We start from the raw sequence: 23,956 nt of genomic DNA, 5'->3' as shown, positions 1-23,956 counted from the left end.
AAAGGATGGTTTTGTGGTTAAGGTCTGGGAGATCTGTGTTCTATACCTGACTCTGCCAGTTTTCTAGGGTGAACATTGGCAAATGACTTAGGGCCTGACACGAAGCTCATTGCAGTCTTTCCACTGACCTCAAAAAATTTCAGATCAGGAATTTAAATCTCTCCCTGAATTCCCCCGGGTGATGGAGGAAGGGGATAATGCTTATCTACCTCAGGGGTATGATGAGGCTAAATGAATATCTGCAAAGCGCTCTAAAGTATCAGATGTAAAATGTTAGGTAATAATTATTATTATAAATATACAAACATATACAAATTTATATAAACATATGCAGATTTAAATACTTGCCTTCATCTGTCCTGTTTATCTCATGTTCAATAAGCCTTGAGCTACTCGGCCTAGAAGGGGATGTGACAGATGGCTGTAATGAAGGTAGATCATCAACGTCTCTCAAGTTTGCAAGCATGTCTTGCAGCTTTGACCTGTTGGGCCCTAACCGGGAAAAACAAAAGTGAAATGGCTTATGTAAACATAATTCACAGCAATGCAATTTATCACATCAAATATGTTACAGCAAGACAAGCAACAATGGATCCTATCTTTGATAAGACATTTCCTAATAAACATCAGCAATGAGCGCCTACTTCCAGCAGTAACTAACCTTTCAGCATGAAATGAACATTTTGAAAAAGAAAGTGATGGAAGCAACTGAGAATTTTTTCTCCCACTTTTATGAACTCACACTGCTATTTGCATGAAAAAGTTAAATACCTTCAATTGACTCATCGCAACAAAATGATCGAACAAAATATTTTCTTGCTTTCCAAGAACAATTGCAAACATTTGTGAATTATTTTAAAAATCTGTGCAGATGCTTTGTGCAGTATATTCTTTAAATAAATTTGTGAATATTTTACAATTATTTGTGCAGGAGTGTATATTTGTGATGCTACATAATTTACACAATTGTTATATTAAACATATAAATCAAACTGGATTCGCTGGCTTACTTCCTGAAGCTACATGTGGTGAAGACCCGTGCCCTTCTTGACACTTACCTGTGCTTTGCGCCATCATTTTCCCACATCCCTGTTTTGACTGTTTTATATAGGATTGAGGCTGAAACATATCTTCGGTAGTTTTTCCTGTTGTAAGTTTAATTAAGAATGGGAAAATATCTTACCCATAGTCCATTATGGTTTTTCCTAAACCAGTAAATAATACAGCTATTTTTACGTAGCGTTAACACAGAGGTGTATTCTAATATATGTCTGATCTTATTACGCTACTTCACAGGAATTTTTACTACAGCCTTGCAAAATCATTATAAATGTATTAGCCCAGGTACAAGTTCTATTTTTCCCACCCTCACCACAATGATAATGAGGAAACTAAATAGTATTTTAGTTGTCTATTACAAAATGTTACTTGAGTCAGGCTAAGAGTGAATAGGATTTTGCAAGATTGTTTTAGTACAGTATCTGATTTTATAGAAAAACAACATTGTACTGAACAGTTTTATCTCTGAATACTCATCTATGATGAGATTAAAGTTATAAAACAGACTTCATACATCTCAATATTAAAGTGTTTAATCCCCTTCCCACCTCCATTTCTTTCCTCACTCCTTTCTTCTCTAAGATCATGAACAGGTGATAAATAACAGGTGCGACTCCTCCTGATTTTTCTGCACTGATGCCCTTCCAATGATGGTTTGTCCATGGAAAGATACTTAATGTCTGCAATTCTTAGTCTCCCCCAGATCAAACCTCCATCCAAAAACATGTTACTGTACATTTAACTACAATACCCTTGTGAAGTAGTGCAAGGTGCCAAACTGCAGTCTTGCATCAGGCACTTTGCTCATTAAACATATAAAACAAAGTTCCAATGATAGTTGTGCCTAAATTAATCATTAATTACTATAATTTGATAATCAGGATCTACACACCCAATATCTGACTGAGAAATGTACTCGTTTCTATTTATTTCTTAATTTAAATGTTTCTAGCAAGTTAGCTCATTAAAACTTTGGCCCTGGAACTGTATATTATATACATGTACTATGACATTGTATATGTAGACAAAAAATTATTAAAATAATTTTCTGTGTATTCCCATTGCATGAGAATCTCTATTTTAATTACGAAGAAATTCAGAATTTATTTGGTAAAACAATAACTTTTTGTAGGGGAAGCTCAACTTCTTGTTATGCTTGCATTTTTTCAGGTATCTCAATGGCACCTCAAATAACTGCAACCAAAGAACATAGAATTCTTTCAAATGTCATTCATATCAGCATAGGAATCTAAAGTACATACTGATTTGCTTAGAGAAAGTAATAATGTAGGTTTAATCTCTACATGCTATATTTGATGCTATGATCTCAAAGCTAATATTTACTGACCTGCAACCAATCACATTTAGAATCTACTAAATGCATAAAGTAACAAAATGAGGCAGCCTTGAAACAATAACGTAGAGGACACGGCATCTTTTTGTAGGATTTTGTAACCATGCTGGAAGTGACAGTTCCCTTAAAATGAATAAGCATCCTCCCACAAAGGGAGGAGTAATGAAACATATCCTTCACATTTTCCCCTGAATTAGGTGCATTATTTTTCAATTTTACTTATTCCCACAAGAGTTCTCAACACAGCTTTATGTTTGAAATAGTTATGATTTCCATGTTAAACATTTAACTTGACTCTGAAAGGTGTATAATACTTATTTTATTTAACAACAAAGGTTTCACATAATGGATTTCTGTTTCAGGAGATGTAACAGAGAAAGGTATGATGAACAGGGCTAGAAATTGTATTTCAGATCCCTAACACAGCTGTTTGCTTGGAATCCAAATAACACCTATGACAAATATAAATTCCACAGGTATAATGGTATTTGATAAATAAGAATTGATTTAGAGGTTGTCAATAAGATTTATTTTCCATTTCGAGCCCTGCACAAGGAATTATGAGGACAGCATGACTTGCATGTTGTGACTAATAAGTACAAACAGGGTAGAAATTAACTTGTTTCTCTCTCTATCAGCTAACAGATACTAAAGAGTTGTTTGTTTTATTTATCAAACTCTAAAACAGGTCTTATAAAACTGGCATGTTTTCAACTAAGAGTTCTGACATTTTCTCAGTTGAAATATACAGTTAAATAAAGTATCAAAACAATGCATTTAAACTTCATATGTCTATATATCACCACTGATTGCTACATAGTCCATGTCCAGCATAATCACTTTGAATTTATCCAACACTAAACTGGTAAAAGTTATATCCCAGTCAGCATCTTCCTACTTTCTCAGGCAACTGGACTGACTATCATTAATTTCAACCCCTGAGCACTGGTGAACAGGAAAGCAGTCAGGAGTGACAAAGTAAAAGAGTAAGTAGTTTTAGGAAAACATTGAAAGAAAGATAGAATTAGGGGTGTGAAAGAGGTGGGATTTATGATTTTAAGGTGCAATGTTTTCCACTTACTCTTCACTCCCTTTTTTCCCTTGCGCTCCTTTTTGTATTGTTCCTTGAGTTTGGTTATTACTCCCTGGTCCACATTCCAGGCTTCAGGCATGAGACACTGATCTTCCTTTTCTAAATAAAGTAAAACAAATGAAACATCCTTTTTAAATATGTCACTAAACAGTTTTCACTGAAAGAGGTAGCAGCTGTTGTGAATCTTATTTATACCTTGTATTTAAAATACACAAGTAGCATTATGGTTGCAAATTCTGCGAGACTGTATTCTCACCCCTATTTTCACTTGCTCAGAATTTCTTAAAAAATCATTTTGTGATGAAATTTCAAATGCTTCATCTCTGAACCCAATAAGTGATTGTTCATAGAACAGTGTTTTTGCTTTCATTTTTTGTTTTGTTTTTCCTCTTCTAATAAGCAGGTAATACTTTTACTGCTTTAATTATTTTTCCAGAGAAATAATTATATCCACAAATACACATTACATTACTAACCTAACCTAGCATTTACAGCATGGGTGCAGTATGTCTAGAGTTTACTTAGTCTGACCCTAAAATTTATACAAAAAAAGTATGTTTAAATTAAAGGGGTTCTTGTAACAGTTTACTTTACATTTCACCAGGGTTTTTACAAATAATTTTAGACATTAAAAGAGCATTCAATTTAACAAGAGACTGGAAAAATTTGAGACATCACAATCAGACAAAGGAAGCAGCACGTCTAGTGTCGGAAGCCTGCATTTTATACCTAAACTCAACTGAACTTCTGCCATACCTGCAGTTAAGTCACTGATTCTCAGTTTCCCCTGTTGTACAACAGGGAAAATAACACTTACCCACACTTGTAAACTCTTTTGAGATCCTCCAATGAAAGGTGATATGTAGGTACGAATATTAAAAACATTTAAACAGCATACCAGAAGACTGTATTTAGGCAGTTTATTATAACAGACAACTCAGAACTGAAAAATACCATTTATCATTTATGTATTTTTACATCACAACTGTGGGTTTTCTTTTAAAAAAAATGTATTAAATTAAGGCTTTATTTTCCTCATTCAAATTTATCATGTTTCATTAATATTTAATACAAAGTTTATTCCTTAAGCCTAAAATTGGTAAAGTGTTCCTTCCTTTTAAAAAATTTAAAAAGTTGTGTATTATTCTCCTGATGGTTCAGAACAGATCATTTGGCTATGATTGATCTGTCATTTAAAGGGCTCTTCAGGGACTAATTTGCATGTTCAAAACCCATATGAAAAGTATTTTCTTGTGTACACAGTGACAACTTATCTAGTTTCAAAATCTAACATTTAAATGAATAAAAACACTCAAGACCTTTCATGCTATGATTCAGTCAATACGTTTATGCCCATCTTAGTACAAAACTGTGGAAAGCAGGATTTCCAACTGAACGCAGACCACCTCATCTACAGCTATAATAGAAAACAAAACTGTATTTCCTCAAAGATCTAGATTCAACTAACAAAAGCCAAACTACTCAAAAGTTAAGTGGCAGTTTTTTCCCCAGTGTGAAATGAAAGAAGCACACCCCAAAGTTAGAAATTCAATCTCAGATTTTGTCAGTTAAAACAAACTATTAAAAAAGTTTGTCCATGTAGCATTTTCTGATTTAATTTTTTTTATTAACCATATTACCTAATTGATGGCCATTATAGTTTATGGTGTATTATTAAAATATTAGAAGCATGACAAAAAAAACCAGTAAGGCCATTAACAGGGAAGTAATGTAAGGAATGAATGATTACTGAAAGAAAATAAATGGTTGCTCACTCCTTTGGAAAGTGTATTCTATATTCTTCTGACACCACTACAGGCTATTCAGACGTGACACTGATAGCGGTATTCAGCTCTCCCTGGCCAACAAAATGATAGGCACAATACGACATGAAGGTAAGCAATGTCTGAGGCTGATAATCTAAATCAGTGGCTCTCCACATTTCCAGGCTACTGTACAGACATGCCAAATCCATGAAATAATGCAGAAACTGGGCTTGTTTTTGACTTAATTGGTTTGTGAGTGGCTTGTTGACTAGTTTTTGGCTTGTAGCATGTTGCTTGTTTGGCCTGTAGTTTGTTGCATCTTTTTTTTTGACCAGCTGCCGGCAAGCAGGGGCAAGGGGTGGGGAGAGAGTCAGGGGTGCACAGCAGGACCACCCCAGTCCCAGACTGCATGCCGGGGGGATCTAGTCACATAGTATTGGGGTTCTTAGCGACTGGCTTGTTTTGGCCTTGCTTTGAAATGGGATTAGCTTGATTTTTGGCTTCTTGTGAAATTTGGGGTACTTATTTATCATGCAAGAGCTAGTAACTGTGCTACTGTACCCCTTTCAGGAATCGGATTTGTCTTGTGTATCTCAAGTTCCACTTCAATCAAATACTACTTGCTTACAAAATGAGACATAAGAATTATGGCTGTCAAGCAATTAAACAAAATCAATCGCAATTAATCACGCGTTTAAACAATATAGAATACCATTTATATAAATATTTTTGGATGTTCTTCACATTTTCTAATATATTGATTTCCATTATAATACAAAACACGAAGTGTACAGTACTCACTTAAATTTATTTTTCATTATAAATATTTGCACTATAAAAATAAAATAAATAGTATTTTTCAATTAACTTAATACAAGTACTGTAGTGCAATCTCTATCATGAAAGTTAAAATTACAAATGTGAAGTTATGTACAAAAAATAACTGCATTCAAAAATAAAACAATGTAAAATTTTAGATCCTAAAAGTCCATTCGGTCCTACTTCTTGTTCAGCCAATTGCTCAAACAAACAAGTTTGTTTACATTTGCTGGAGATAATGCTGCCTGCTTCTTGTTGGCAATGTCACCTGAAAGTGACAACAGGCGTTCGCATGGCACCATGGTAGCCAGCATTGCAAGATATTTATGTGCCAGATTTGCTAAAGATTCATATGTCCTTTCATGCTTCAACCACCATTCCAGTGTGTTTGTGTGTGTGTGGGGGGGGAGAATAAGCATGGGTGAATAGTTTTACTTTGTGTAATGGCCCATCCACTCCCAGTCTTTATTCAAGCCTAGTCTGATGGTGTCCAATTTACAAATTAATTCCAATTCAGCAGACTCTCATTGAAGTCTGTTTTTGAAGTTTTTTTGTTGTAATATTGCGACTTTTAGGTCTGTAATCGAGTGGCCAGGGAGACTGAAGTGTTCTCCAACATGAATGTTATAATTCTTGACATCTGATTTGTGTCCATTTATTCTTTTACGTAGAGACTGTCCGGTTTGGCCAATGTACATGGCAGAGGGGCATTGCTGGCAGATGATGGTATATGCCCCTCTGCCAGTTCCTTACATCTCCTTGTCAATTGCTGGAAATGGGCCATTTTCATTACCACTACAAACAGTTTTTCTCTCCTGCTGATAGTAGCTCACCTTAACTGATCACTCTCCTTATAGTGTGTATGGTAACACCCATTGTTTCATGTTCTTTGTGTGTGTGTATAATTATACTTATAATCTTCCTACTGTATTTTCCACTACATGCATCTCATGAAGTGGGGCTGTAGCCCATGAAAGCTTATGCTCAAATAAATTTGTTAATCTCTAAGGTGCCACAAGTACTCCTGTTCTTTTTGCTCTTTTAAGACTTCTGAAAGCATGCTCCACACCTCATCCCTCTCAGATTTTGGAAGGCACTTCAGATTTTTAAATCTTGGGTCGAGTGCTGTAGCTATTTTTAGAAATCTCACATTGGTTCCGTCTTTGCGTTTTGCCAAATCTGCAGTGAAAGGGTTCTTAAAACGAACCACATGATGGGTCATCATCAGAGACTGCTATAACATGAAATATATGGCAGAATGCAGGTAAAACACAGAGCAGGAGACATACAATTCTCCCCCAAGGAGTTCAGTCACAAATTTAATTAACGCATTTTTTTTAAACGAGTGTCATCAGCATGGAAGCATGTCTTTTGGAATGGTGGCCAAAGCATGAAGGGGCATACAAATGTTTAGCATCCCTGAGACAAATACCTTGCATGGCACTTTTGTAGCAGCATTGCAAACTTCTGTTCTCACTTTTGGGTGACATTGTAAATAAGAAGCGGGCAGCATTATCTCCCATAAATGTAAACAAACTTGCTTCTCTTAGTGATTGGCTGCACAAGAAGTAGGACTGAGTGGACTTGTAGGCTCTAAAGTTCTACATTGTTTTGTTATGGAGTGCAGTTATGTTATCAAAAAAATCTACATTTGTAAGTTTCACTTTCATGATAAAGAGATTGCACAATGGTACTTGTATGAGGTGAATTGAAAAATACTATTTTTTGTTATTTTTACAGTGCAAATATTTGTAAGAAAAATAATGTAAAGTGAGCACGGTACACTTTTGTATTCTGTGTTGTAATTGAAATCAATATATTTGAAAATGTAGAAAAACATCCAAAATATTTAATACATTTAAATTGGCAGTCTATTGTTTAATGGTGTGATTAAAACTTCGATTAATTGAGATTAATTTTTTAATAGTAGTTAGTTTTTTTCCAGTTAATTGCAAGTTAACTGTGATTAATCAACAGCCCTAATAAGAATACAAAAGTGTGTCAGCACAATATTACTGAAAAATTGCTTACTTTCTCATTTTTACAATATAATTATAAAATAAATCATGACAACCCCCGGTTGAGAAACACTGATATAATATATAGAGTAGCATAAAAGTAATTGTCTTTATGAAATTTTAGTTTGTACTGATTTTGATAGTGCTTTTAGCCCATTGTAAAACAAGGCAACTATCTAGATGAGTTGATGTAGCACCTGGAAGACCTCTGCATACCCTCAGGGGTATATGTACCCCTGGTTGAGAGCCACTGATATAAATGCTTTCTTCGCCTCATATTGAGGTGAAGACATTAACACATCCATGGAGGAAGTATTTATAAATTCTAATAAACTGGAAGAGACTAACACATTGGATTTTGATAGAATTATGATACAAAAAACAGCGATCAAAGATGAGTTACGTCGATGGGTGATAGATTAATTAATTAAGGAAACAAATAGTTGAGCTAAGAATTAATTATTTTTGGAACACCTTTGAAAATGGAGAAATATCAATAGTTAAACAAGTTCTTAGAGAAGAGGCTAAACTATTACGGGCCATCGATGGGCTAAGTCATTTTGACCAATGTACAGAAGGTCTACTCTATGTGTGGATCTTTTCCACATATATTGTGAGGGAAGGGAAAAGGAGAGTGTATCAGTTTCTTCACCGCAGATTTTTCCCCAGTCTCCGCAAGTCTGGTGATTTGCTGGGGGTAGAAGTTAAGAACTATTCCCCACATCAGCACTGGAGTCATTCCCAGAAGTGTAATACAGAGGTAGAATAAAAATGGATCATGAAATATAAGCAGCATTACATTTAATGGCAGGGCAGGGCAGTTTTGTTTGTGGACAGCAGGCCATCATTTCTGAAATCAGGAGAGAAGTTTTAGCTGATCATGATTTTCTTCCCCAGATTTGACATGGAATTTGTGCTCTTCTTTGGCAAAAAATGTTTAGAAATATGCAAGACATAGATGGCAGAGTTGTCAGCAAACTACTTCAGATGTTAATATTCTATGGCATGCCTATGATAATAATACACACTTACATACTTCCTGCATGTACCATACATCATATTTAATCCATCTTACAAAGTGGATTTTGAACTAGTATGTAAATGCTTTCTAGTTTAGAAATAACAGATCTGATCAACTCTATAGGCTCTCAAAAGTAGTCAGTTATGGCATTGTATTGTACCTGTTTAATAAATTACTATTAAAAATGTTCAGGAAATTTTTGTTGCAAAAAATGTACTGTTCAAAACTAGAAAGCAATTTTTAAACAACTTTACCATCTCTTTTCCCCCTATTTTCAATATATTAAGTTATAAGACATTATTACCTTTAATTTTTCATTTCATTTAAATCAAATAAGTGTCTTAAATGAGTTGATAAAGGATTTATAATGACATTGCGGCAGCTTATGCAGACAGACTATTATAACTGTAATTACAAGCTGTGATATAAAGAATTGAAAACCTCCTTTGGATCCAATTTTACAAGGATTGAAAACATACTACTATAAAGGAAATTATAACTTTCCATAACAAACATTTTTTGGGGTCCGGGGGGGGGGTTGGAAGAGTAAATGTTTTGTAAATCTGTACTGAGCTGTCAATGTTAAGAATTTATTTAACACCTTAAATTAAATAGGACTGATAACTGACACACTCAACCTATTCACATTTCAGTGGCACAAGTGATAGATACAGTATGCTCAGAAAGCAGAAAAGACGAAGGTTTAATTATAAAAAAAGCAAATACCAGTATGTCTTTCAAGAATTATTTTTGGGGAAGAATCATATCCTTTTAATTACTTAAGGGAATTCTTGTAGCTGTATTTAAAGTAACTATTTACAGTCCAATCCAAGGCCCAGTGATTTCAGTACATTTAGGGTTACTGCAAGCCTAAAGCTCAAGTAAAGCTTTCTTCTTCCTTGTAACCAGTTAATGAATGGTGAGAGAGTTAATGAATGGTGAGAGAGTTAGAGATATGCACTGGGCTATGAGGGGAGCTTGGGGAGCTCACGTTCTCCCACCATCAGAGTTAACTGCAGCCTCTCAACCTTTTACATACTGGGCCAAATATCCTCAGAATCTATCAGCTTGGCATGCAGCTAGTCTACGTAGTGTGCTGGGGCTTAAGTAATCAATTCTTCAAAGTAAACTGGGTTCTGATAACCTGGCTGCAAGATATTAACTTGAACCAAATATTACTAGACAATAGTTTATGAAATTCTCTTTCTAACTAAGTAGGATTTAAATATATGTCTGCTATCTTTTCAAAGGAATTTGAGCAACAGAATAGACCAAACTGCTCAAATTGCTGCCATTTGAATGGAAAAAAAATAAATTAAATCTTTATGACTCACATTGTTTTCTGTATTAAAGTGGGAGGAAGGGAAGAATATTAAAAACCTCTCATATTCATGTTTACAATCTGACAAAACAACTTTTTATAGGGCTTCTATAGTTTGGATAGATAGAAAAGGTATTGGCACTCTATAAAGATTATTTAAACTATATTTATTTGCATTATTACTTAATAGAGACAACTGAATTTTAATATGAATATCTTAAAAATCTGTACATAAAGCTGCATACAGAAAAGTAACAATATCTCAGGCTACCACCCAAAGATTTACAGTAGAGCTCCTTTAAAGATGTTGCGATCTTGGCAAAATATTGTTCAATTTTTATGCTTGACTCATTTTCTGTTTTTATGGTGTGATCCCCTAAGCTCTCTTACCCCAGTCAGTTCCATCTCCTGAACTTCTAGATTCTCCATCTCCATCATCTGATCCAACCAAGAAGTCAAATTCTTTCAAAGCTTCTTCTGTATCTCTGTCTTCACTGCTATCAGACACCACTCTTCTCCTCACCATCTAAATAAAAAGAAAAAAGCTAAATTAAACTAAAAATACAACTTTGTATCTACCAGCACTATTTGCTTTCACATGTGGAACTAATAAAGTTAGAACAGAGGCAGGAAAAAAAAACAACAACATAGGGTACCTGTATTTTAGCAGCAGGGGCAGGGGGGAAACAGGACAAAGTAAACACATTTGATTTATTCAAACTGTAAAACTAAAGGAAAGTCCTGTCTAAAACAACAATTTTTCACACCCTAAAGTAGTCAATACACAACCAAAACACATTAAGGGCTATACTGGTAATTTACCAGGGATACAGTCTACAAGTGTTGACAGTCTGTATTCCTATGTTCACCCTTTTTACAAAACTATAATGGATTTAGTACAAAGTATGGCTTATGAGGTATCCTTTGAAAACTCATAATGTGCTGATTATTATTGTCCTGGTAAAATATGTGTGGCAACATTGTATGTAAAGTTATAAGAGTCTACTGTATAACATTACTGAGACTGCTTTGAATTCATTTAGCTTAAGTTCAGTATTAGATGCGTTTTACCTTTTATTTACTTGTAACCAATTCTGACCTATATGACTCATTTCTTGTAATCACTTAAAACTTATCTTTCTTTAGTTAATAAACTTGTTTTATCTAAACAATGTGTTTTTGGAATGAAATATTTGGGAAACTTCATTTGGGCAGTACAAGACGTATATTTTTAGGGGAAAGTCTGGGACTGGTTTTGTCCTGCAGTGTAATTCAGGAGTGGCTAGCTACAGCATTCATACAATATAGCTGGAGTTTGTGTGTGAGCAAACGGAGTGGTTGCTCTCACAGCATAGCAGTGTAAGAAGCACTCCAGGTTTGAGAATTGAGGGGGGACAGCTATCCACCTATCCAGACTGTACCATGGGTAATGTCACAACAAGTAGCTTGTGTATAAACATACATGAAAGGATTTTAGTCCAAAATAAATGCACAGTGGTTGTTTTTTTTTACAAGAGGGCAAAAGTGCATGCAGGACTTCACAAAAGCATCAAGAAAAGCAAGTATCAGTGGCCAGACAGGCTCTACTTTTCTGAAATCACAGTTTTTGATGTCCAGATTTGTCTTTGATGTTCCCCACCTTATAGATACACACAAAAACATAGAGGTGAGAGTCTGTTGAGTAGCTGCTGTCTTCTGATTTGTTCAGATTCATCTTTGCTGGGCAAAATGGTGCTGATGACCTTGCCTATTTGTTGCACATTTTACCATCACCATCTATGCTTTTATCACTCGTAAGTTGGATTTTCTTTGGTCATTAACACCATCTCAGTAATTTATTAAAAAACAAAAAGTTCTAAGCTACACTAATTCATAATATACTAGTCAAACAAAATGTATTTTTCCTACAACAAAAGTGGACTGTCTACGTTAAAGTCACTTAATTAACCAGTGACTTAGGTTTGTTATTTATAGATATTAGTTGTTATATATTGTCAATTTTAATGGCCTCTATTTCAAAGAAAAAACTGCTTTTGAGCAGTACTTATTTCACTTAGGCTTGATCTATACTAAAAATTAGGTTGACATAACTACATGAAAAATCCATACCACTGAGTGGCATAGTTAAGCCGATCTAAGCAGTAGTGCAGCGATACTCGATAGGCAGCCTCGGAGCCAAATGTGTTCCATCAAGGCTTCCTGTGTGGCCCACCAGCTCCCCTTAAAAAAATGTTTATAATTAAAACAATGTAGAACTTTAGAGCCTACTATTTGCCTATGACTGTTTTTATCTCCGTCAAATAGGAAAAGATGACATTGTGAACCATGTAAAGCAAGTTTCCCTGCCTAATTCTATGGCAGTGTGAAGACTGGAGATAAATTACAAGGATTGTCTGTCAGCACTGCTTTATGGTTTTAAAAATGCCAAATACACATCTCTAAAAGAGGTTGAATCAAGCGATTTAATGACACTGCCCAGCTATCACTGTTTTTTAGATTTTATGATGGTGAAATTTTCAAGGAAGAATTTTTGTGCTTCATACGATTAGAAACACACCCAGGAGAGATAATTTTTGCAAAGGTAAAAGACTTATTGAAAAAAAATTTTTAGATCTGCAGAAAGTAAATTTGTTTGTTACAGATGGCAGTCCCTTGATGATAGAGAAAGAAAGGGCATTTATTTGTACTTCCACAGTCAATCACCATTGTACCATCAAACTACTAATTGGTCCATTATTTTAAAATTATATTTAAATACCACTAACTGATTAGACAAACATGATTTATTAGGACAAAATTTTCAGACATTTTCATTTGATCAATTGTAATCTTACCATACATTGTATACTCAAAAAGAAGTTTAGTCATTTTGTAGTAGTATTGTTTGTATTTTATATAATTTAGAATGAAAGAAAGAAAAATAATGTAACATGTATTAAATGTATTGGTGTATGATTTGATCATATCCTGCCAGCCTACTCTTTTTGAATAACAGAAAGAAATGACCTAATGGGCCACTGGTAAAGATACATCAGTCAGAATCTGTGTCTGTGCTGATTTCAAGGCAGTGACAGACCTTTGAGGGTCACCAATTTGTTGTAGGTTTAGCATTTTAAAATAAGTAAAAGAATGTCTAATTGCTTTCTTTTGCATTGCAACTTGATGTTCCTGTTCAAAATATTCTGTATAAATTAATTTTGTGTTGTGTGTGAATGAGGAATGTGTGTGTTACGAGATAAGTGTAAAGACCATTGCTTAACCAGATGGTCTAGGGAGGAACTGGAGACAGATACAAGGGCGCCAAGAGGCTGCAACATGCCCCTATTAAAATGTCAGAGAAGGACATATTAAAGACTCTAAAAATGAGACAGGCACCTATCAATGGCGACAAGAAAGCTGTAATTACAACCAGCATGGGATAACTCCCTGAGAAACTTAAAAAAAAATAAAAATAAAAAACAAAACATTTAAAAAACCAAGCACTTGTCAAACAACAATTGATTACAGCATGACGGTGCAAAATTCATTGGTCCCAATGCAGGAAAATCACTATATAAACAGGGTGCCTTGTTCATGAAACACTGGGTTCGTCCTGCCAAGACTTCCCCAGAGCATCGTGTCGCGACCGATGGAACCCAGCTCCTCCCTACCGGTGATCAACCTAGGTGGCCACTAGATTGATCTGGACTCTGGACTGATAACTATAACATTGCTTGGCAGGACAGTGTGTGTCTGTGTGTGGTGTGATTGAATGCATATGCTAATTGTTGTATCTTCAATAAACATGGTGTATTGCCTTTTCCCCTGAAAAAGATTCTGTGTGCTTCTTATAATCATAACAATTTGACAAAACAAAAAGGGATTGGGTTAAATAGGGTTGGGTTTATTCATATATTACAGGTACATTTACTTTAAGATTCTCTACAAGCTGCTAAAAATGAAATGTAATACGTTTTGGGAAACTGCAAAAAGCATTTTCCTCAAATTAGTTTAAAAGTTTTAAGCCAATATAAGCAAATATTTCACATCAAATGGATTTCTGATTTAGCATTACAGATTATACTTCTCAACATCAAAAGAAGGAAGATTGAATTAGAAGGTGTGTGGTTCCTAAAAAATAAAATTGATCAGATGTTCATTAAAAATAATTAGGTTCACAAACTTCTGGATTCAAATAGAGCAAGAGGTTTTTGTTTTTGTTTAATTATATATATATATATATATATATATATATATATATATATATATATATATATATATATATATATATATATATATATATAAAAGCTAACAGAATAGACCAAAGAAGAGTAAAAAGTAACATTTGGGGATCATTTTCAAGCTCCAAGTAGGCAAGTTTACTTTGTGCACACACACTCAGAAGCGCGTATCTCATGCTTCCAATCTTGCACACCCAACTAGGCAGATTTACATTTAGTCATATATGGGGTACATTCAATAATTTGCATGGGGCACATGCAGATGCATATGTATAAGTAACAGAGAATCAACCTGTTTACGTTTTCTTAACCTCACACTTTCCTTTTACTTTTCTGTTCACCACAAGTTTTTCAACAATGAGGTTTTTTTGACCCACCGTTGAGGTATCAATCATTGTTTTCTCTCTTTCAATATCTTCATCCTCATCTTCATCACTGAAATCTGCAGCTGCATTTTCAAGAAATTTGAAGGTCTCTAGCAGAGAGGCAGAGTCTGTCAATTCTGGTTTCCTGGACAAAAAACATATTTTGAATAAAGAAGAGCAAAAACAAAAAAAAAATTGCATTCACCAATCTGGTTGTTTTGTTCTGTAATGACCAGTACTCTGCAAGATAAAAATAAGTCAGTTGGTAAAACTGGACAATGATTATATGTAATTATATTTGTGGGCAAACAATATAATATTAATGATGGGTCTTTTTTTTTTTTTTTTTACGCTTTGTAATTATTTCTTACTCAGCTGCAATTCCCCACTTGGCTGCTTCAATTTTTTGAAGTATTTTAGAACAGTTTCCAGCTGGACCCACATCACAAACCACCAGCACAACTGGCACCCTTCTTGGAAGCTGCAGTAGGAAGCACAAGGATTGAATGAGCCAAGACAGCCAAGCTAGCTTTCATGCATTCAGAGGAGCACAGTAATGTGGCGGAGCAAAATATGACTTCACTGCTTCCTGTGATGCCTCCCTCTTGCTGGGAAACAGAAGGCTCCAGACCCATCAATCACACACCTTTGATGAGCACTAAATTTGCTACTGTAAAACAGTTCAATGAAAAAAAATCTGTTTAAGACTCAAGTATGTAGTAGGGGCTCTAAAGAGCAGTTAACATTCAACAAAATATAATTTTGCTAACCTTACTTTTGTCAATTCTGGCAAAAATCCAGAAAATGTCTCTGGAACAGGAAGGGTTGCTATGTCAACAACTGTTAAGAGAAAGAATCCAAGCTAGAGCCTGTGACCATTAATCAAGGTAATGTTGATGAACATGCAGTACAGTAAAAGAGATCCTAAGATTAAACACAATTAGCGAATCAGTTCTTCAAACTCCTACGATGAACAAGAATCCATAAAACCAAATCAGTCTAACACTACTCGCACTGGGACAGAAGTCTGAACAAAGATTCTGGTAGGATAGCTAAATAAAGATGGAAACAAGTGGAAAAATCTCCAACTCCTAGAGGTATACGGAGAAATGAAGCTTCACCTTGCAGACATATTGTCTCTGCCTTGTGCTCTGGGAGATTTGGCAATCTAATTGCATTAGCACCTAATGCTTTTACTTGTGGTATTCTTGCCATTTGGCAAATCACATGAATATCTAATTTTTTACTGACTGACTTACAAGTGATGTCTAAAAATGCTGTTAACTGAAAAATATGAGAGGAATCTTATCTATTTTTTAGTTTGTTTTACATTGTGCATTCAACAGCACTTTGTGTAAAGTCAGTTTCAAGATTTACCCTTCTTTAGTCAGCTTCCTTTACTGTTCGTATGGGCCTTCACACAGCAACAGGAGAGTGAAAATCATTAAAAATTACGAGTATGTGAAGAAAATTGGCAGGACTGCTCAAGGATAAGGGTAGTAACTGAAATTACTTTTAACTCAGATAAAAAAATGAAATCGATTTCAACTTTACATTACCAATTATACTAGAATACCAGAAGAAAATGTTTTAAATAGTTGAAAGTGAAACCTGTGTTTGAAAGTTGGTTGATGTGTGAAGTGTAATCGTGATAATGACAAAAGGCTGAACAGCAGGATACCGACAAAAGCAGACGAAGTAGGAACTGCTGCATTAAATGAGAGGGGGAAAAACAGGACTCAGCTGAGGGCACCTCTCCCTATAGCACCTTTATGGACTCATAACTGTGCAGGGGAAATTCCTTGCACACACACTGAGGGTAAGAGGACCAGGCGGTGCAATATGCTTTTTTAATGATTTCAGATTTGGGAAATATCTGAACTGACTCCCTTTTGGAATAGAGACCATAACTATCCTCACAGAACTCCCAATCCTCTTTGAGATAATGTAGAGCATACACCTCTGCCCTCAATTCTGTTCTTTTAGAAATACTCCATAGATATCATTTAAAGCTATCTCTGATATGACTGGTCTCACCATACCAGCAACCAACTTCAATTCCTGCCTTGAACTGTTTTTCCAGCAAAAATTTTGGCTTGGGAGCCAGTTGGTCAAAACCTTAAAACATAAGATACTAGTCCAAAACATATAATGTCCATCTGGCTTTCAAGGTCTAATTTAGGAGCTGGTTTAAACACAGTAAACTGTAAAACACAGGACACTAAAGTTTAACTCACTTTTTTGTATGATGATGCCACTAAGAGCATATTGAATTTTCTTTGCTGCTTCTAACATGACCCATAATATTTTATAATTTAAAATTAAATTTAATATTATATTACAGACAGTTATTATCTTTGTAATGATACCTGAGATCTTAATTACCTCCCACCTTGAATCTTTCTTGAATCTATGCCCTCCCTTCCACAAGGGAAGAGGTTAGTTTCTTCTCAGAGACTCTTGTCAGTGACTAACAGTATCAAAGACTGAAGACAGACTGTCTTAAATCAAAACAGACTTTATTGGTAAATTACAGAACCAGAGGAAATTCACAAAATAAAACAGTTAAATACAGGCTCTCCTTAGACTAAAAAATGTTTAAGCAGGCCAATAAAGAAAAAGTCTGTCTGACCTCCAGTTTCAAAGGCCTAATCTAGAGTACCAGAAAGGTTTTACATGACCTAGGGTAGAGAGAGGGGCGAGAGAGTGTGTTTTAGCAAAATCCCCTCTCCCCTTACAGAAAATACAGCTTTTTGTTCTCTCCAAGGCCTGCTTTGGGCCTCAAATATATGTTACATCACTTTCCTAAGCTATTTTTTGTTGACTCCTTATCTCTTCCTATCAACAAAATCTGTTCAAATTTGAGGCCATAGTATCTTTAAAAACTCCCTTCTCATGGTATGAAAGTTCTTTTAAGCCTGCCAAAATCTTAGTTAAGCTGTGTCTCAGACTGAGTACAGAAAACACATGCATACATATCAATTAGCTTATTCTTTTCTATGACTAGTGACTCCAAACACTTTGAAGAATTTTCATTACCATGCAGAGAGCCAGGCCCTTTATAATGCAGCATAACTAAAAATAAGGAAATACGTCACCAAATAAAACTGTAGAACCGCTTTAATATAATTTTTACCTTGTGTATAAATTGACGACAGGCTAGACAATCTGTCATAATCTCTTTGAAAGTTCTAATGAATTAACATACACTATATAAGAAACAATGCAAAACTAAATAAAAGTAGGAAGTAATACTTACAAAATGGTTTGGATGTAAACTGCAAGTTTACTGACTGAAGAAGCTTTCAGCCCATATAATTATGTCCCTACAAATGTACATGAAAAGATACAGCCACTTGACTAGCCAGACCACACCACAAACAATTTTTGTAAAAAATAATTGGGGCAACCTTTAAAAGTTACTTCCCTATTCATCCCTCTCCTTCTCTCTACTTCCCTCTCCTTTATTTCTTAACTTTTTTTGTCTCTTCCTCTTCACGCCATAAGTGCCTTGTATGAGGTTTCCAAGAACAAGGGACCAGTCCTGGTCACAGATGTGTGGCAGTGGAACGAGAGATGCTTCTAAAGTGAAGCTGTTGTCACTGGCCCGAATGTCTTCATTGGATCAGTAAGAGTGTGACTTCAAAGAACACAGTAAGGTGTTGCTTGTTGTTTGAAGCATTACTCCTAATAATCCACTAAAGCCAACTGGCCCAGTAGTTTTCCTTCAGAAGCCCTGTTTAAGCTCATCTGGTGTGTGTGTCTGGGTGCGGCAAAAACAACTGTTTTGAAGCCCCACTCATGTCAAAGCAAGAGGGAGATAGGAACAGAGGAAAGGAGGGGAAATAAAAAGTGATTTTTAAAAATAAAATAGTTTTTCAATGTTATAATTGTTTTTATTTACTATTCGTGTCTACTTCACACACTATTTTGGCATTATTTCCTTCCTCCAATTAAATTCAGAGGTTTAATTTTTTTTTTCAATAAACCATTTTATAAGCATGCTAACACACACTATGTATGTTCATCAGCCAGTACACAAAGAGCAGGTTGATTAAATGTGTAAGTGCTAAGAGGATTTATGGATGCAGGAATTACTCGGTCGTCTGTCTTTTGGAGTAGAAAGACATTTAGTTGCTTAAGTCCTGGTGGGAATGGTTTATTTTACTCCAGAAAATAAATCAGGGTCATGGGAAAATGCTTAATTATTCTCCTGATGTTAGGGAGCAGATTCCATGACAGTGCTGACTTGAGTTTATTTTGCTCATGTGTAAGATGTGAAACAGAAACCAGCCTTATTAAAATAAAAAGGTGCAAATCCAGTTTGAGGTTAGAGAGAGAGTATAGCCCAAATCAGCCTTAACCTTTAAAAAAGTGTTTTTCTAACAAATGTTCGGACTCTTGGAATAAGTTTCGATTGGCCATTTCAATGCAGTTTCTCATCTTTGAGCCCCTTTATCAAGTCCTCAGCATCATAAATTATCTATTTTATTATTGGATATTTTATTCCTTTATTCCATTTAATCAATTTTATTCTATGACATGTTTATTCTTCTGTCAATAATAAAAAAATATCCTCAAAAAGAAATTAATTTGGACTACCTAGGATTCAGTTAAGGTGAATTAACTTGATTAATTATGAGATTTAAGGAATAAGCTAAAGATACTTAAATACTTTCATGTTGTACAAGGCTACATATGACGTTTTAGTGAGGCAGTTTCCATTTGTTTGGTTTAATGACATAAAACTTTGATGTGGGAAAAACTCTCATTCTGCTCACTGCAGGCATTGGAAATTTCAAATGTTAATAGAAAGTTATTTTTAGTATCTGTTTGAGTTCATTCATGCTGAGAAGTTGTACTTATCTTCCGCAATGCAAGTGGGTTGATCTGAAGAAAGTGAACATAGCTCCCCTTTTAAATGCCATGAAACATATGGGAACAGGATTATCAATGTCAGGCTATCAAAATAATGTTTTCATAAATGGAATCAAAATCTTCCAGGAAGCATCCCAAATCCACATGATGTTCTTGAGTGTTAAAGTGTTCATGAGGATCTGTATATTAGCAGATATACAGAAATGTGTAAAAAGACAAATATTTAGCCATATGTCTAGTGACTACTGATATACTATACGATGAGCAGGAAAAACTTCAGCTCCTACTTAAGTGATTTTCAGACAGTTGGAGTAAGTTGAGCATGGTGCTCCAAATCTACTGGAAATCCAACATCAACATGTGAAAAGTTGAGACTATCCAGACTTAAAACAATTTTCTGAAGTAGTTAGAAACTCACAGATCTTCAAATAAGCATTTCAGTCTATTAGAAAAGAAAGTGACAGTCTTCACAGTACTACTTCAGCAGCAGCTCTGCCTACTGCTACCCTCCTCCTCCCCACACAGGAACACTGAGATGAATAAAAGCAGCCTCCTACCACAGTCACCCCAAGCATTCCCAGCTTCTTCATGGAAATTTTCCCATTCTCACAGAGATGTAGCATTTATAGCCAACACTACAGCACTGAACGTTAGAATACTGGTACTTCTTACAAAATTCTGCACTAAAAAATTAAAAATTCTGAGCCAAAAAATAATAATTCTGGAGCACAATATTTTAAAATTCTGCAAAATTCTGAAAATTGTATTTGTTAATAAATAGATGTAGAAGTTCCAGGATAGCAGTGGGAAGCACAGGCTACTGGCTGCACGAAGGTGGTTGGGGGTTCAGCAGGGGGTCTGGGTTCTGGGGGAGTGGGGCTTGGTGGGGTGGAGGTCTGGGTGCAGTTGGTTGGGGCAGTAGGGTTGAGGGACTCATCAGCGTGGGGGTTGAAGTATGGGAGGGCTCAGCGGGGATGGTCTTGGTGCAGAGATGGAGGTCCAGATGCAGAGAGGGTGGGGATTGGTGAGGGAGCCAGGGCTTGAGAGGGGGTCTGGGGCAGGGGGGTGAGGTTTGGCAGAGAGGTTTGGGTATGGGGGGAGGGTCTGGATGCTTGGGGGATGGGCAGATGGGGGGCAGTTCCCCAAACAATGACCTCCCCCTACACCCCAGCTGAGGAGCAATGGGGGCAGGAAGTGGGGTGTGGGAAAGCATGTGGAGCTTCCTGCAGTCAGGGAGGATTCTGGGGGTGGGTCTGACCTGGCCCCAACCACTCCTAGCAGAGGAAGAACAAGTCTCATCCTTCCCCACCCCCAGCCCAGCTCAGACTAGTAGCTGAGCTCAACACAGGATAAGAGCCACCTGGTGGGGCATCCCCAGCCCCCACATGGAGATTTATCTCTGCTGGCTGCTCCGGGCATCCCAACCGATGTGCCTGCACTGCGACTTCCCTTTGCTTTCCCACCATTTTCTGTGGGCAAGCAAAGAAATCTGCGAGGGTCATGACTTCTGCACGTATGCAGTAGCACAGAATTCCCCCAGGAGTAAATGCTGGCCATGAACATAGGTCAGATGAGATATGGTATAATGGATGCATGCACACCAGGCACAAGAATTTTCCCCTCTTTTAAAAAAACAAAACAAAACAAAAAACTCTACAAAATAAAGTGATTACAATGTTGAGAGGAGAAGAGTATCCTTGTTTCCTCCAGAAACCTGACATCTGGACATTGGGATTGCATGCAGGGACAGGGGAAGACAACAGGGTTTATCCGTACAACAGTAAGAGACATTTGGTAGAGGACAGGAGGGAAATAAGAGATGTCTGTCTGTATGGTGGAAGGCAGTGAGCTAGTAGAGCTGATGGAGGCTGAGGGAGCAACAGCAATTGCTGCACTTGGTGCAATGGTCTTATGCAAGACACTGTGCTAGAAGCAGGCAGTATTAAAAGCATCATATCTGATCCTCTTCCTGGGAATCCCCAAGTGCAAAATTTGATCGGCATTTGTCAGACAAATTCATTCACCATTGGCATGTAGGCAAGTCCTTTTATTAAACATTGACTGCCACCATGGTGGATTGATTTAAATCATGATTTAAAAGCATCAGGTGGAAAGCCTATATTTAAATAATCCATTTTAAATCAAATTGTACTTGTTATTTTCCAAGAAAGGTGCACTCTCATTGGCTGAAAAAACCATTAAAATACATGGACATACAATAATAGAGCCTTTACGGTAGATTTGATACACAATGTTGCTATCTAGGAGGTATGTTTTTATTTATATATATATTTTCTTAAGCAATTATATAGATTAATATTTTCAGATTCATATTAATTGTACATTTTCAGTATGTTAGAAAATGTTGAGTGATATATTGCTTATTTAAAGATGCAGACTCACAGAAATGTAGAGCTAGAAGAGACCCTGAGAGGTCACCACGTCCAGCTGCCTGTGCTGAGGCAGGACCAAGTAAACCCAGACTATCCCTGACAGGCGTTTAACCAAGCTGTTCTTTTCCTTTACCAGATAATTAACTTTTAGGTCATGATTTGTGTCAAGCTGTATTAGGATGATAATTAGAATTTAAACACACAAAACAGCACATAAAATTTATTTTTATTACCAGAACAACCTTAAATGTTTTGGATATATACATTTAACCCATTTCACATTTACATTTAAATGATAAATTAAAACAGATGGACTAACTGCAATCAGTGAATTAAACTGATTATTTCAGGTCAGCCTGGGAAAATTTTCAAATATGCTTAAGTGAAAATGACTGGAACATAAGTTGCTACTTGCCTAAGACTCTTCAAAATGAGTTACTTAGGCTGACTTATTGTGCCATATTGATAAAGCTTGACCTCAAAATCTAGAAACAGGGGGACACCATCTTTCTTTATAGAAAAGTAGTTTTTAATTCAGTTTTTGATAGAGGCTCATGGATTCAGCACATTTATTTTTTATATAGATGTTTTAAGAGAATATAGCAAGTTTTGGCCTCAACATATTCTGTATTAAATTCAGATTTCCTTTAAGCAGATTTATTTTAAAAAAAAGATATAATTTAAAAAAAAATTCTCTTTTCATAAAAAATGGATTTTTATCCACCTTGATTACAAATCAATTATTTGTGTACTTTTACTGTAACATTATTACGTAATAGGAAGGTACCCTAGACCTGTTCAAGTCCTGAGAAAAGTTATAAGTTATCACATTACAGAAGCCCCTTTAGCATCACATCTTATTTTACTGTATTGAAGGTCTACATTTCACTGCTAACAGGTCTTCACTTAGCGTCCGTCAGTTTTTGTACTACTTTTCCTACTGTATTAATTTGATACAAACTAAAATGGTATTAGCTTATTACTAACAACTTACATTTCAATAATAATAAAAAACACATTTTCCATTTTTTTTAAATCTAGGGCTTGGTCTACTCTATGCATTTATACCGATTTTAGCAGCGTTAAACCAATTTAACGCTGCACCTGTCCACACAACGAGGCCCTTTATATCGATATAAAGGGCTCTTTAAACCGGTTTCTGTACTCCTCCCCAATGAGAGGAGTAGCGCTGAAATCGGTATTACCATATCGGATTAGGGTTAGTGTGGCTGCAAATCGACAGTATTGGCCTCCGGGTGGTATCCCACAGTGCACCACTGTGACCGCTCTGGACAGCAATCTGAACTCGGAGGCACTGGCTAAGTAGACAGGAAAAGCCCAGCGAACTTTTGAATTTCATTTCCTGTTTGGCCAGCGTGGAGAGCTCACCAGCAAGGATGACCACGTAGAGCTCATCAACACAGCTAACAATGCAGTCTCCTGAGAATAGAAAAAGAGCTCCAGCATGGACCGCACGGGAGGTACTGGATCTGATCGCTATATGGGGAGAGGATTCTGTGCTAACAGAACTCCGTTCCAAAAGACAAAATGAAAAAACATTTGAAAAAATTTCCAAGGCTATGATGGAGATAGGCCACACTAGGGACTCAGTGCAGTGCAGAATGAAAGTTAAGGAGCTCAGAGAAGCC

The 23,956-nt window shown here is 36.0% G+C and overlaps 1 protein-coding gene across 3 annotated transcripts in view; it reads right to left on the bottom strand.

The window, feature by feature from the left end:
* STRN (striatin) overlaps positions 1 to 23,956 on the bottom strand; it is a 113,777-nt gene that overhangs the window by 39,104 nt on the left and 50,717 nt on the right. The window contains exons 6-10 of one of the 3 annotated variants that reach the window (XM_050950294.1): positions 15,049 to 15,181; positions 10,842 to 10,977; positions 3,495 to 3,605; positions 1,059 to 1,145; positions 349 to 492 (exon numbers count right to left, since the gene is read on the bottom strand). In XM_050950294.1, coding sequence (XP_050806251.1) covers positions 349 to 492; positions 1,059 to 1,145; positions 3,495 to 3,605; positions 10,842 to 10,977; positions 15,049 to 15,181 — 611 coding nt within the window. The remainder of the gene's footprint in view (positions 1 to 348; positions 493 to 1,058; positions 1,146 to 3,494; positions 3,606 to 10,841; positions 10,978 to 15,048; positions 15,182 to 23,956) is intronic. The other 2 variants (XM_050950295.1, XM_050950297.1) reach the window with 2 other exon arrangements.

The sequence above is a fragment of the Gopherus flavomarginatus genome, chromosome 4 (genome assembly GCF_025201925.1).
Source record: "Gopherus flavomarginatus isolate rGopFla2 chromosome 4, rGopFla2.mat.asm, whole genome shotgun sequence".
In the NCBI taxonomy this organism is placed as follows: Eukaryota; Metazoa; Chordata; order Testudines; family Testudinidae; genus Gopherus; species Gopherus flavomarginatus.
This window is presented reverse-complemented; position numbering and strand designations above follow the sequence as displayed.